Source organism: Cupressus sempervirens, chromosome 6 (genome assembly GCF_028749045.1).
Source record: "Cupressus sempervirens isolate cs-2001-9-10 chromosome 6, ASM2874904v1, whole genome shotgun sequence".
Classification (NCBI taxonomy): domain Eukaryota; kingdom Viridiplantae; phylum Streptophyta; class Pinopsida; order Cupressales; family Cupressaceae; genus Cupressus; species Cupressus sempervirens.
The window spans coordinates 532,766,719-532,781,475 of NC_143123.1; the positions used below are offsets into that span (position 1 = coordinate 532,766,719).

The 14,757-nt window shown below is 34.1% G+C and overlaps 1 protein-coding gene and 1 long non-coding RNA gene across 3 annotated transcripts in view; both read left to right on the top strand.

Annotated features, from left to right (window-relative positions):
• The window catches only part of LOC149553359 (uncharacterized), a 52,910-nt gene extending 45,485 nt beyond the window's left edge, over window positions 1-7,425 (top strand). The window contains exons 7-12 of the mRNA XM_089788824.1: window positions 5,804-5,997; window positions 6,100-6,176; window positions 6,355-6,398; window positions 6,496-6,545; window positions 6,752-6,821; window positions 6,983-7,425. Of these exons, the coding sequence (XP_089644950.1) occupies window positions 5,804-5,997; window positions 6,100-6,176; window positions 6,355-6,398; window positions 6,496-6,545; window positions 6,752-6,821; window positions 6,983-6,987 (440 nt within the window). The 3' untranslated portion in view covers window positions 6,988-7,425. The remainder of the gene's footprint in view (window positions 1-5,803; window positions 5,998-6,099; window positions 6,177-6,354; window positions 6,399-6,495; window positions 6,546-6,751; window positions 6,822-6,982) is intronic.
• A 1,030-nt stretch (window positions 7,426-8,455) lies between these two features.
• On the top strand, window positions 8,456-9,076 carry LOC149553360 (uncharacterized). Of its 2 annotated transcripts, XR_016353072.1 has the most exons (3): window positions 8,456-8,589; window positions 8,710-8,778; window positions 8,866-9,076. It is a non-coding gene; the product is annotated as an uncharacterized LOC149553360 (long non-coding RNA). The 2 variants fall into 2 exon arrangements; XR_016353071.1 differs by lacking the exon at window positions 8,456-8,589 and having other exon boundaries at window positions 8,663-8,778.
• The last annotated feature ends 5,681 nt before the right edge of the window (window positions 9,077-14,757 follow it).

Genomic DNA, 14,757 nt, shown 5'->3' on the forward strand with positions numbered 1-14,757 from the left:
TTCATCCTGATGATGGATCACTGTGTGTGATCCAAAATGTTGATGCTAAAAAATTCTACACAATCAAAGTCCAGAAAAACTCTAGAATATTACCAATGGATTGTGGAAATCAAATGACAATTAAGGACAAAAGGTTTTGATTTTATATGATCCCCTAAAAAAGTAGGAGGGCTGCTCTAATTCCCACTTGCTGACAACAAAGAAGACAATCAAGCAGGACAAAGCTCATTCGTAACTTATGATAACAGTGAAGACACAACTACCTCTTTTTAAGCAACATATTTGCCTCTTGACAACACTCCAGATCGGGCCTTTAATTGGTGATCTTCTCAGGAGCAGCGTTTCATTATGCAAAATGTGGAGATAGGAAAGAGATTCAAACTAAATATTATTGGAAATGACCAAGGATAGGTGATTGGTGCTGCATGGAGATTGTGCTGGAATTAATAATCTAGTTATTGTCATTGGTTTTGCAAGGGCCAAAATACAAAAGAAAAATATTCACCAGCACATTGCCATGCCAACTCCACATGGCTATAGAAATCTTTACGAATAATGAATGAGCCCAACCAATCATTCAAATGAAATTTGGAAGCTAACTGGAGCCTGATGCTTCATTGAGCGTTTATGCATTTCATATACCACCAAAAAACAAACAAATATGATATTCAGAGCATACCATTTGTGCGAAGAACAAAATTTAATGTGTTTCATGCCTTTAAAATAGGGAGTGCTCATGTGCTGGCAGCAAAAGCAGTCTACATTGTTATTGTGTACAAGGAAGGATGATTGACAACAAGTGTATAGTGCTGGCTTGCAAGAAATTGAAGCCATAGGGATGCAGCGTGTGAGGGACTAGTGAACTTGGAAATGCAATGGACTTCTCAAATGTATTACCTTCCAAATCTGCTCATCCAATACTTGAGTCCAAACCTGGATGTGTGCTTGTAACGAAAAAAAGGTTATGGTCAAAATGTTTTTGAAAGGACTGTAGTTTTGCTATATAATAGAGTTTCCAGTGATCCTAGCAAGGCACTTTTGGGAGTCATTCTATAATCTCCTTAGATGGACATGTATCAAGGACATGAGGCCAACAGTCCCAGCTTGCATCATGTAGATAACATTGTTCAACCTCAAAATTTCAAGTTCTAGAGGTCAACTTGGGGAGATCGGAAAGTATAAGTTTCCAATGTTAACTTTCAGAATTTCATTATTGTAAGCTATGTCACAAGGTTCGAATTCGAGTTCGATTTTGGGTTTGACAACAATAAAATTCGGATGATGCTCGACAAAAGAAAAAAATTGTAAAAAGTTTGATATTATATTCGCCTTGGACAAACCTGTTAGTGCAACGGGAAAGGACTGCAAATGGTGCAATGAAAATGGAAGAAATCACACAGAGAATGGAGCTTACAATTCTTTGCTCTCAAATAGTGGCTGGAAGTCAGCACAATTGTTTCTTTAAAAGATTTGAAGTCTTCTATTTTTCTGTCCACGCAGCTCTCAAACATCTTCAAACAACATTAGATGCATAGAAAGAAACTTCAATGATCACATTTCATTATGCCAGCTGACAAATGCATGCACAATTAGGAATGTTTTAGACGAAAAAACACTCCAAAATGCTAAGACACTTTACAAAAAGCATTAAAATATTAGCTGAAATTATCCATACAAATTCCATTGCAAATTTTAACGAATTTAATATAAGTCTAATGTTCACCAAAATTCGCGCTTCATGCATGAAATTCACCGAACCTTGTGACACAGATTGCAAGCTACAGTGCCTGATTGTGGAGGCACCTACGAGCGAATTGCAGAGTCCAGCAGTGGTATACAAGATTTGAATATCATCCTCAATGCAAGTACTTGGTGTACTGGTAAATTTCATCCACTTTTACACTATCATTAAATAGTCCTGTGATACTCACTTATCAAGTGTCACATGGCTTGACAGATGAGACCTTTGAAAGATTTATTTGAACTTAAAATACTGATTCCTGAATTACCATGGACACAAGTTGCCATGTGTTATGAATTAGCATAGTTCAGCTGCATATAGAAGATAATCGCAAAAGTTGGGTGGCTGAAAATGACAAATATTTGAAAGCTGCTGCTGACGTAATCCTTCTGCTGCCTGTTGGCTGCTACAGGTTCGATAAAACTAGGAAATTCTTTTGAAAACTGTTGCTACGTAAGAGCTGCGGCCAAGTATGGAAAAGAAAAGGATTAGAGCGATTAGAGCATCCACTGCTAGGCATGGGGGTAACCCACAGGCTGAATTCAAATATAAGCAAGTTTGAATAACAATAAACCCCTGAGGTTAAGCAAGTATAAAATACTTTCAACGGGGCACATGAGCAGTGTTTCTTGGTCCCTTGAAATGTATAATGAAAAAAACAACACAAGGTAGTGCCTGCCTCAAGCTAGAATAAAGGAAAGACCTGCAACACATTGCAAAAACAGAGGGAAAACAAAATTTGTTATAAGAAAGTCTTTTAGTTTGTGTAGGATGGCACGAGCATCCTGCATCGGTGGTTGTGGAGGAGATATTATTGAATGCAACGACTTATAAACATCACGATCGTTCCATAGAGATACCAAGAGTTTTACATTTGAAGAAAATATCGAGTTGACTAGAAAGAAATGAAGTATTTGGAGGAAATGTACAGATTTATAGCATCGTTGTCTTTCTCTTGCACTATACCAAAGGCTGCCAGACGTGAATCAACAAGAAGCAAGACTTTGAGCAGCTTCTGGAAACTAATACAAACCAATATTAATGAGAAATAGCTGGACAGGATTCTGAATTTTAAAATTTGTTATGGCCCGTGTTTGAAACATTAATTGCAAAATTTCCAATTTTCTGAAGTCTTTAGAAGAAACAAAATTACACTATGTTTTTACAAACTACTCTTCTATGGAAGAACTTAGAAGAATAAATTGAAAGGTGCGATCTGCGAAATTTAAAACACTCTAAATGAAGTGTCGCGATTATATTTAACTAAAGAATCAACACAACATTGGATCAAGGCATATAGAAACTTAGCACTCTTGGTTTTGTTTTTGGGCTTCCATTGAAAATACATATCATGTATCAATCGTCAATAGCAGGAGATTTGGAGCAATTACGGTCAAAGCCTTTTAGTTGACTATTGAAGAAGACAACTAAGCTAATATTGTTTGTCTACCATGAGATGATTAGCAATGTATCCTTTGACCATCAAATATACTCTAAAATGGTAAACAATAAAGAGAGTATCGGGTGACTAGTCACAAGCGATCACATAGACTGGGTTAGAGAACAACTCAATTACAAACAGAAAAGATGGCGATAGTCATGAACTGTAGTTAAAAGATTATCAAACGAAGATCAGTAATATGGAACTAAATTATATTTAGATATGGGGTACAATTGATGCAAGGTATACTATGATGCACTCCACTGTGTTAACTTGGTATTTGTAGTCCAAACCATTTCATGTAGGAAGACTCTGAATATTTGTAGTCTAAACCATTTAATGAAGCTGTTACAACTGCAAGGCTTTAACCAAACCCTGTAATAGTGACAAAAAGGGGCCAGTGATGGAATTGCAGAGAAAAGTTAGGGTGATTGTGATACCAGCATCAAACTATTTCAACTCCACATTCTGAAAGACATAGCCAATTCAAACAATGCTCACTTTCTTGGTGATTATTTCACTAGCAATTGTAATAATCATGATAATGAGTCAACTCTTGATCAAGTCCTATTGACGATTTGGATATTTTTTGAGGCTTTAGAGTCTTGATTCTTTATCGTCTCTTATTGGTGAAAAACCTGCTTTTTGGTCATTTTTTTCCCATTTTTAAAAAAGCTTCCCCCCCTCTGAGTGTGTATATATTAACTATCTGCCTATTGATCACATATTGCATTGTGAAGAGTGTGTTGTCTAGTAATTTGTTAGCATCTGGCAATAATAAATTTGTAATTAAAAACATTCTGTGTTGAGGTTGTATATACTGGGCCTCCTTTTTCGTATATATTCTTTTTAAAAGTCCCTGTCAAATACCAGATCGCAGGATACGTATTATAAAAGCAGTGACTAGAATATCAAATAGCAGCACCCCTATCATTTACAATTTATTAATTAAAGTGGAGCTAGCAATATAAAGGAGATTATGGCAGTGATTGGATTAGAAGGGTTGTGATTCCTTCCAGTGGGAAAGGTTCCGACTTACTCACATATATGTTATAGAGGGGAATTCATTTTATTATAAAGGGGTCAACTATTGAGAATCAAGGAATCAATTGAATCAATCAGAAATTGCCAATCCAGCAATCAAGCAATCAATTTGGAAAATAGGAAGTGACTTGCAAATAAGCAATTACAGCCAAGGATAACAAACCCCTCCAGAGTTCATAAAGAGAGTTGAGGGAGAAAACCCTTATTTCTTACCTAGTTGTGGACGAAAACCCAAGCCTTGACTTGCCAAAGAGGATGTAAACCCTCCAAGCTAAATTAGGAATTTTAAGGATGGAACCCCTCAAGTTATCACATCAAGTTTGTTAAGTTCTGAACCAGAATGTAGATTGCAATAAACTGAAATCACAATTGCAGAGAACACATAATTTCTGGGAAAAACCCTCCTCACTGAGGGAAACTACCCAGCCCACAGAAAGATAGATCCTTTATTCAGTTCATCAAATAAATTATAAAGAATCTCTACCCCTTATAGACGTCTTCAACATACAATGATGACTCAATGATCAGAGTCTAAAATTCAACAGAATATTTCTTCACAGAATCAGGAGACTCAGATATGAACATCACAGCTTTTTCTGAATACACGTAAAGATGCTGCTTACATATTGAGCATACCATCATAAATGAATATATAGTCAATATTGAGCTTTTCAGAATGAAACGTTCAACAATGAATACTTTCTGAAATATAAATCTCAACTCTAAACACGACGAAAACTGATATCTCTCTACACAGAGAGACTAACATATATCTATAGACCTGGGCAGTTGCAAGATATGGATCGACACTGCAATGAAGCACCACACACGTAAGGTACCAACTGATGAAGGTGAGACATGAACTAATGCTGCATTTAGAATCATCACAAGAGTAAATGAGCACCGTTTCAGTTTGACATCTGCAGCCATTAAGGAAGAAACTGAAGCCTTCAAACGTAATGCCAGCAAGGATAAGGTGAAAGAATGCCAAGTCATACAGCAGACAAAAAGTATGCCAGCAAGGATAATGTGAACACATGATGCCAGGAATCAATATAACGAAGCTGGAAAAATATAAAAATATGATGACAGCAAGCTTCTTATGGTGCCAAGTCACATGAATATTGCTAGACCAATAAACATGGCTGCAAAGGAACATAGGTATGTAGTCTCTATTGCAGCTACATATTTGAACAAAGTTGAGGAGAGAACCCTTAATGTTGCCATTTCTGAGTTAGAGATGAAAACTTTTGATTCAGGCAGATCTGAGGAACTTTTCAAGGTAACATACAAGAGAAACTCATCACACAGTTGAAGGAGAATTGTAGCAGAAAACCATGAGAAGTTCTAATTACATAATTATTTGTAAAATTCATAAGTTGAATATTATAATAAAATATTAAAACTTCATCAAATTAGATAAAAGTTATTTTCACATATATAATGAAATTATCATTCTAAGTTGGAATTATTAGTTTAGGGCAAAATAAAAGAATCTAGAAAGAGACATTACAGATTATGTATAAGCATTGTCTATGTTAATTTTGTTTTACTCATATAGCGCTGCAACCTTTCAGGTCCTGGGTTTGGTGATTATGGAAGGATGCCTCTGGGAAATACTGGCATGGGAGATATACCCATGTTTGGTAGTGCACAGTTGTCTGGAGGCCATCATGCAGGGTATGATGGGGCTATGTTTTCCCAACTAGCATCTGTAAATGCTATGCAAGATTTCTCTCATTCAGGAGTTAAGCGGGGATACTCAGCACTGGTATTTTGCATTTTTAGTTGAAATTTTAATGGAACACGAGTTGAATCTGTTAGTATTCATTACTTGAAATTGAGTATTTTACTATGTTGAAATATTTTTCAGGGTGAAGATCCATATGGAGACTCCAGAGGAAATCCACGTGCTCGTCTTGATAATTCTCTTCTAGCTGGTGGCTCAAGGTGGGCTTGTTTTATCATATGCATTCAATTTATAAAATGTTAGGATTTGTGTAAAGTAACATAAGATGTTTGCAAATTTATGTTGGAACTGAGTCTTGTTTCTGATCATATGGTGCTTTGTTATATGTTGCTTAATGATTATTTAAATAGTATTTCTTCTTATAAACTATTTATGCAGTGTGTTTGGAGGATTATCTCAGCAACAATATTATCAGAATCCAGGTATTAGGACTAGTTTAATTTGACTGGTTTCTTGATCTAAAAGTTTAATTCATGTTGGAGGGTTTTTCATTTCATCTATGCTTATAAAATTTTCCAGGTAGACCTCATCCTACAGGTTCAGCAAGTTATCCTTCAGTTGGGTTGCAGGTGAGGTTTTACTTAACATGTCATAATAGAATTTCAATATATTCTTATGTTTTGAATTTTTACTTTCTCGAAGCATAAATAAGGTAAATAGTTGGTAAACACAACCTATAATTATTTAAATATGGTAGAATATGGTAGTCTGCTTTTGACCTTGCTCATTTGTTAGGATCCTTTTTATATAACTTATGAGTTTTGTTCATTGGCAGACAAATGGATTGCAGAGATCTTCTGGACAAAGTGGTCGTAAAGGAGGTGCTGGCAGTTCCCGAGCAAGAAGTATGTTGTCTAAGTTTATTATAGTTGGCCAGATATAAGCTTTGTCATAAATTAGATTTGGTACTTGTTTCATTCTATTATGTATTTTAAGTTTTAATGGAGTTCAAAGATTACTTTTGACTAATGACTTATGATCTCACAACTTTTTATTTCTGCTACAGATTGAATTGATTGAACATCTGTTGAGAGGAACTATTCAGGATTATTTTTGACCATAAACTTAGCCTGGAGATATGTTGCTGCCTTGGTTGTGAGAAAATCCTGTTTTTAGAATGTAACCAATTAACAAAATGTCAAGACATTGTCTAAGGTCAGGTTTTGGATTTTTTTATGTTCTAGCCAAATCTTCAACCTTGGCTTGCTATAACAAGTGCATAACATATATTTTGGAGTTGCTGAATGATTTGTGCTTTTAGCAAACTCCTTTGGATCATTTCTATTTTGGAGTCGCCTTGAAGAATTTTCTTCAGTATTTATTACCTCATTAAGGGGCCATTGCAAATATTTAAGGTCAATGGTCTTGATACAAAGTATAACTACTTTTGATCCATCAATCCATTGTAGGTTATCTATTCAACATGATTTGTGGAACCTTATTTATTCAGATTCTCATTGTAAACATTTTTGTTCTGTAGCACTGATTCTACCTTACCATTTTTCTCTTGCTCGTTCATCAGAAATTATTGATCTAATTGAGCTTGAAATCAGAGCTACGTATATTAATCAACAATTATATTTTGTCATGGTTTAGTCTTGTCTGGCAGGGTAATATATATTTTTAAAGTTCCGTTGAGTAAGAATGATTTCTAGGTGTCAGTTAAAGAACTCCGCTGAGGGATGTACTAAGCAAAATCCAGTTTATCCAGACCTGATTCTCAATGCTTCATAAATTCTTGACCTCAATTTTAGACTTTAGTTCTACCATTCTGGGCCCTTGTATGTTTTTTTTAACTAGGTTGCATGGGTACATGTACCCACACCCCTTGGATGAGTACCCACGTAACCAAAGTACCGGGTACACGTACCCCAAGTACTGGGTACTCTGGAGAGCGATTAAGAATTCTGATTTTTGTTTTGGTTCTGTATTTGCGTATCAGCTGCTTGTTTATCAAGCTTAATTCAATACGAAATCAGTTTGAACCTTTGAGACAATATTGAATAACAGTAAACTTTATCACTGTTCAAGTCAGAATTTTGTCATTTGCAATATGTCATTGTTATATTATTTATGATCTTCGTGTTCATGTTTAAAGGCTGCCTTCTCTATTATGCATCTAAATATTTTTCATATATTATGAATACAAACATATTGCAAATCTGAAACTGAAAAACCTTTCTTATAAAAAGTTTGACGTACTCAAATACCCATCCCCTATTTTGAAAAATAGCTGTACTGGCACCGGTACTCTAGTACCCAAGTACCCCCATCCTTGTGCAACCTTGAAACTTTTTATCCCTAAATTATGGAAATGGAGTTATTTAGAATCTCAGGCGCTCATTATAGTTTTTTTTCCACTATTTTTCAAGGGAAAGCATTCCAAATGCAACATTGGTCTGTATTTTGTTAGTATATCATATTTCTAGTTGGCAATGCATTTTCCACAGATTTTGAAAAATTATAATATCTCAGTTAAGTCTAGAGAATGCAATTTTGCAATTTTCATGGAGTTGTATCAGCTAAGATTTACAAAGTTCCGGAAATGCAACATTGCCACACAGAGCACTGGGGGGAAGCTCATGTAAGAAATTCAATGTGAAAATTTGGAAGGTATGCGTATTTAATTTTTCTTTATTGCTCACAGGATCTTTAGAAGGCAGTTTTTATTTTTTGTCTATAACTAGTGTTAGATATTTATTTGTTAGATGCTGGAAATTTTGTGCTATCCAGACAGGTAGTGGTCGCTTTCACCTTGTACATAAATAATGGCCTCGTGAGAGGTTTTTTTTTCTGTTTCAGGTATGCTTCATGCTGTTACAATAAGGATTTTCATCTGTTATCTGTTTTCTATTATATGATACATATCAATGATTTTTGCACTTTCAGAGGAAGCCTTCACGGGTGCTTGTTGGTCATGTCATTTTATTCTTTTAGTAGGGTTATGATTATTTGCAAGCCTTTTTTAAAATTGGAAAAATACTGTTAACATATTGTGAAAGGGGGGTTGGGCACAGAATAATATATATAAGCTACATATTAACATTTTAAAAGAATATTTGAAGCTTGATACAAATTTAATCCTCTTTTCAAAATCAAAGTTCAGGTTTACTTTTTCAATAAAGAACTGTGTTCAAAATCTTGTATATTTTGTTGTCAATTTTGAGAGAATTTTTTTGTAAGATCTATATGGAAAATTTTGAAATCTACTTACATCTAATTGAATAATCTAATGGTATCACAGCTCTTGATTGTTGCCATTTCTGGATTTATTCTTTCCTGCACTAATTATCCGTCAAAATTATGAAAGATGAATTCGTATTACGAAGCTAGGAAATTATTGTCGATTCTTCCTCATTACAGAGGTTTTTGCTCTTGAACTAAGTGGACAAAATCTGTGTAATATTTTTTACAGAGATCTTTGCCTTTTGAACAGTATTGAATAAGTCCTGTCCATAAATTTTTTTTCTCCAAGTTAATGGAATGATGAAACTAAGGTGAAAATGCAAGTACATTCGTGCTAGTGTGATATGTCTACTTTTAGCTATGAATGTGTCTTATGATGTTAGGGAAGGGTTTTGTCTGAGAAAAAATGCACTGCAACCATAAACTAAGGTGAAAATGCAAGTACAGTCGTGCTAGTGTGATATGTCTACTTTTAGCTATGAATGTGTCTTATGATGTTAGGGAAGGGTTTTGTCTGAGAAAAAATATACTGCAACCATGTGTTTGGATATATTTTATATGTTAGTAGACGTCAATTTGCAACGAAGTTGCCATTTATCTTTGATCTGTAAGCCTAGTACACCACCTCTGTTAAGATCTCTGGAAATAATATTTTAATATTGATGATCATCAATATATTGGTTGCGTGATGTGTACAGTTGATACAGGTAGTTGCTCGCTTCTATTGTAGATGCTTGTTCTCATTAATATTTTTTTCAATTTTAGTTGTGGATGAGCAATTTTGTTCAATATAATATTTTTTTTCCTTTCTCCGAATGAACAAATCTCATTGGAAGTTGTAATTTTTTTTGCATTGCCGTTTGGCATATTTTTTCGTTTAAGACGCCAATTATTTGATTGCCAAAACAAAATAATTGCCTGGCATTGCCACTAAGTGGTTTTCATTGTTTGTTGGCATTTCGATCGACTGTGGCCTCTATTTGCTGAGATGTATTATTGTAAGAGTTGGAACTAGGTTTAAAAAATACAACAATCTTTTGTAGCGTATGTATAACTTTAATGGTCACCTTGAACTATATGTTGAACTGAAATGCCGGTAATATATGGTCATCTTCAAATATCACACATTAAAGAAGAAATTAAGCTTTAAAAAATAGCACTTTTGACTTCAATCATACATTCATTGATTTTCGAGATCTTTTTGTTTCTATTTTAAGCACTATCGTGTTTTTTTTTTTGACACAAATGTGGATTCTTGTAATGTTCATCCTCTTAAGGAGCCTACAAATTGATTCAACTATGTTAGTGATATTCCAATTAATCAATGTAGCATTAAATGTGATATTGCTGTATCTAGAGATTAAGATTTATTACAGCCCACAAAAGTTAGCCTGTTTGTAATTTCCATTGCCAACCTTTATTTGTCTCTGTTAGTTATAATTTCAGCTTCTTTTTGGTTAGCTACATTAATGGCTGGTTGTTTTTTTAGCTACATTAGGAACGGTTGATAACAAGATATCACATTTTCTTTGAACTTTATGGCTACTTTTTCTCGTATTTTTCTAATTACATATTTCAATTCTTAATTTTATAATTATATTAGAATATGACATTATAACAAAAAATACTAGTAATATATTTACAATTTAACATAAATATATTATTTAAAATATTAAGACTTTTGTCAATGGGCCGTGGTCCACTGGAGAAGTTGAATGGCTCTAACATTACAAGGGATGAGGCTGAAATTGTGCCCTGTGCAATTTTGATGGCGTGGATGACCCTCAATCCTTGACTCCAGGCAAAGAGTTGTCAGGAATGAGTGGGTCTGTATTGGGTTCCTACATTGTTCTAGTGTTGCCTTCGCTTAGTGTAGGCCTTGTGCCTTTGTTGGGTTGCCTCACAAATATGAACCCTCCAAAAAAAAAACAAAAACAAATTGGGCTTTGTTTAACTAGATAAAGATTTTAAGGTTGTAGAAGAGCCCTTGTCCATGCCTCTTATATCACAACACACAGTAAGCACAAACTTGGTGAGGATAAGCTTTGGTTAAAACAATATTATTCATTATAGACAACAATTTACTATTTCATATATGTTAATGTTTACAATTTGGCTTGTTGCACATTAGGTTTTCAAGAGAGGCTTACACTATGAAATATGGTTAAGATGTATTTACCCCTTAATATTATTTGTTAATGGTTACTGTACAAAATTTTAAGGTAGATATCTTCAAACTTCATTGTCTTCTCGATTGAGCTATAAGTTTGTTTTCTTTAATGGAAGGCGTACATGCTTTTTTACATACTTATATTCTAGTAGTCTCTTGAGACTACATTTGTTGGGGCTTTGTTCTATCATTAAGGCTTGGATATGCTATTGCAATAGACATTGTGGATCAAATTGTTGTATTCTTAACAACCTTTAATACTTGCTTTATCCTCAATTATCATCTAGATGTTTACTTGTGTCTAGAGATAAAGTTTTATTGAATAGATATTGCCTTGAGGAAGAGAGAAAAATATCAGATGGACTGAACACCATTTTGTTGTTGTTTGGATTATAAAGGCATTTTTTGCTTAATCAATATTATGCTTCATGTAAATTTACATTGATGTTCTCATTGATAGATATCTTTTTACTATAAATAATGGTAGAAGTCTTTAGGAGACAGGTGTGATTTTTAAAGAAATAGTTTCATGTTTTCTAAAGGTTTTCTTATAGTTCCCATCGATGTAAGATGCAAAAAAGTTGACCTTTGTAACTTTTTGTACATCAATTTTTGCTGCATGCAATTTGACATTAATGTTCCCATTGACATATTTTTGATAAAAATAAAGTTAAGTCTTTAGCAAGAATATATGTAATTTTTGAAGAATGCAAAATGTAAGAGATCGCTCACCATTGTTATTTATTTTATAAACCACAAAAGCAAGAAATGAGTAGCCATAGTTTTATCTCTTGTAATCTTACTTTCTCGTTTAAACTTAATAAAAATGTGCGAGCAAGAAAATTTTGGTTTTTTTGCCATTTTACAAATGTGTTTAGATTAAAATGTATTTAACATATTGTTTAGGACCAGATTTTTGCCATTTTACAAATGTTGTATAGATTAAAATGTATTTAACATATTGTTTAGGACCAGATTTTTGATCTCATTTTCTCATGCAAGATGTGCACCATAGGTTTAATTTGTTTGATGAAAAGAAACTTTGAGAAATGGAGTGATTTAGGTCTTGCTCATCTTAGTTAGCATAATCTATTGCCTTGTTTGTGTATGGAGATTTTTTTTAGTGCTTATAGTATGTCGATTGGAACTCTTAAGAGAAAAAGTTCTCAATGTTATTTATTATCATATGGATGGAAATTGTCTTAATTCAATTGGTGAGAAAAAGATAGATCATTCATGATATTTGGACCATTTCTTTGGGTAACCTATGGAGATCCACATACCAAAAGGTCTAGAATATCTAGTTGAAACTCTTATTTTTCGAGTTGAGATCAATCCTACAATTGCTCTTGATGGTTCTAATCATAGCTGCTTGTGTATTAGTGCCATATAATATTCCTTGTGGTATAGTGTAGTAGGATATCCTTGTCTTCTAGTTATAATCCATTAGGATGACCTCTTAACTACCATTTTAGTTTTTTTTTTGGTTGAAGATGATCCTCCTTTAGTTGTTGGGAGGGAATATTTTGGTCCTCATCAATTGTTTTTTGATAATGCTTGAGTGTGATGTGACGTTGGATCTTTTGATACAACAGTTAGAGGTCACTTTCATGTTAGTGAAGACATTTGAGTCTTTGGAGGTAAGCTCTAGTGAGATTCCAACTTCCCTTGAGATGTCTCCTTACATAGTTTATGTTGATCATATTAATGTGTTAGAGATTGCTTTTCATTTTTTGAAGACATCATTACCTGATTGGGGAGAATTTGATGATGCACATTTGATCTTGTTTCTCTCTAGGGTGTGGGAGGGGTTGGTAGTGGTTGGTATAATTAACCACTCACTAATTACTTAAGTTTACTTATGATAATGCATTTGCATATAAGTTGTCATTTGTATTTTGCCTCTCATTTGTGCTATCAATTAACCTTATAGATCAGATAACTTTTATTCTTTTTCCTTAGTAAAATTCTTATAAATGAAACTCTTCACATAGGAAGGAGGGCGAGCATGTAGTACACATTGTGAATTTTGAACATATAGTGGCTCATAGGGAACTTTGTAAACTCTCTTAGGTTCTGGAAGTAAATTTCAAGTTGACTTCACTCTTTCCTTATTCATTTAGATGCAATAATCCATAAGAGGGATTGAAGCATATCTACCTCGTTCTGCAAGAATATAGATGCCTCTATTCCTTAATGTAACCCATTGACATTGGATGTGACACCTCGTTAGGGAACTCAAAAGAACTTGTTACTTCACTAAGTTTGTCAAACATTTTTTTTCCAAAGATTAAAACAAGAAGAGATAACATAGTAGAAGTAACAACTCGCATACATACATAAGCAATACACTAACAGTTACATCTCTCAAGGGTTCTACGACGTTGAGTTACATAAGTTTTATTAAGATTAAATTTGATACATAACAAAATCCACATCATAGGATAACAATAAGTACGAAATCAAATGAAATAATATACAAGTACATAAGATGCCACACGACATAATCCAACATGTGTAATCATCCTCTTGACAAGTCACATGGTATGAAATGCTAAAAGATTATGCATCATGATAAGTCACGACATCTCATAGGATCTCCAATAATCGAAGTAAAATAAATCAACATAATACCACAGAACAAAATAACAAGATCAAAAGAATGAAACAATTGCACAATACATCTAGCTGTTGGATCTTAATGGTACAAGAAACACTACCACCCGATCTCGTGGAACTTGAATGACTCACACCCATTGTACTGAGAAGATAATCTCAAGTTCGAAAGGTTGTAATAAGAATCTAGGTCAAGGAAATCTTGATAGTAATCGATCTCAAGGTACCAAGTGCACAAATAACATCTAATCCCAAAGGCAACAAAGACATGTAGGAAATCTACTATGTAAGTTGGTAAGTGTCATTGCATGAGCCAACTCTAAGGTTACCCTGGCAACCTCTGTGGACTCTACCCCCCTAGTGACTTTGTGGCATTAGTATCATTTCTTACAGACAAGACATCCTAATGAGGCAAGGTCGCAACTGAGCATCCTCAATACTCCTATACTAGCTTATACTAGCACTTGAGGCATGGGTGGGGCAACATACTAATTTTTGTTAATTCATTTTAACCCATTTAATAAAATGTTATCACTTATTAATACAACTTACAATGGGTTACCCAAGCAACCTCTCTAGTGCTCTAGCCTCCATTGCAAGCTAAGTGATAGCGCAACACTAGGGTAAATAATGAGAAAGATTTAATATGAATTAGAATGATTTTAAGCTTGGTCTATGTGTGACAATTCAGGGGCATAAGCTTGTGAAAGGTGTTTGGGTAATATATCACCAAGAGGTGTAGTTTCTGAGATGAGCGATTATGAATGTAGTTAAAACACACAAAAATAAACCTAGAACAAACCAACGCA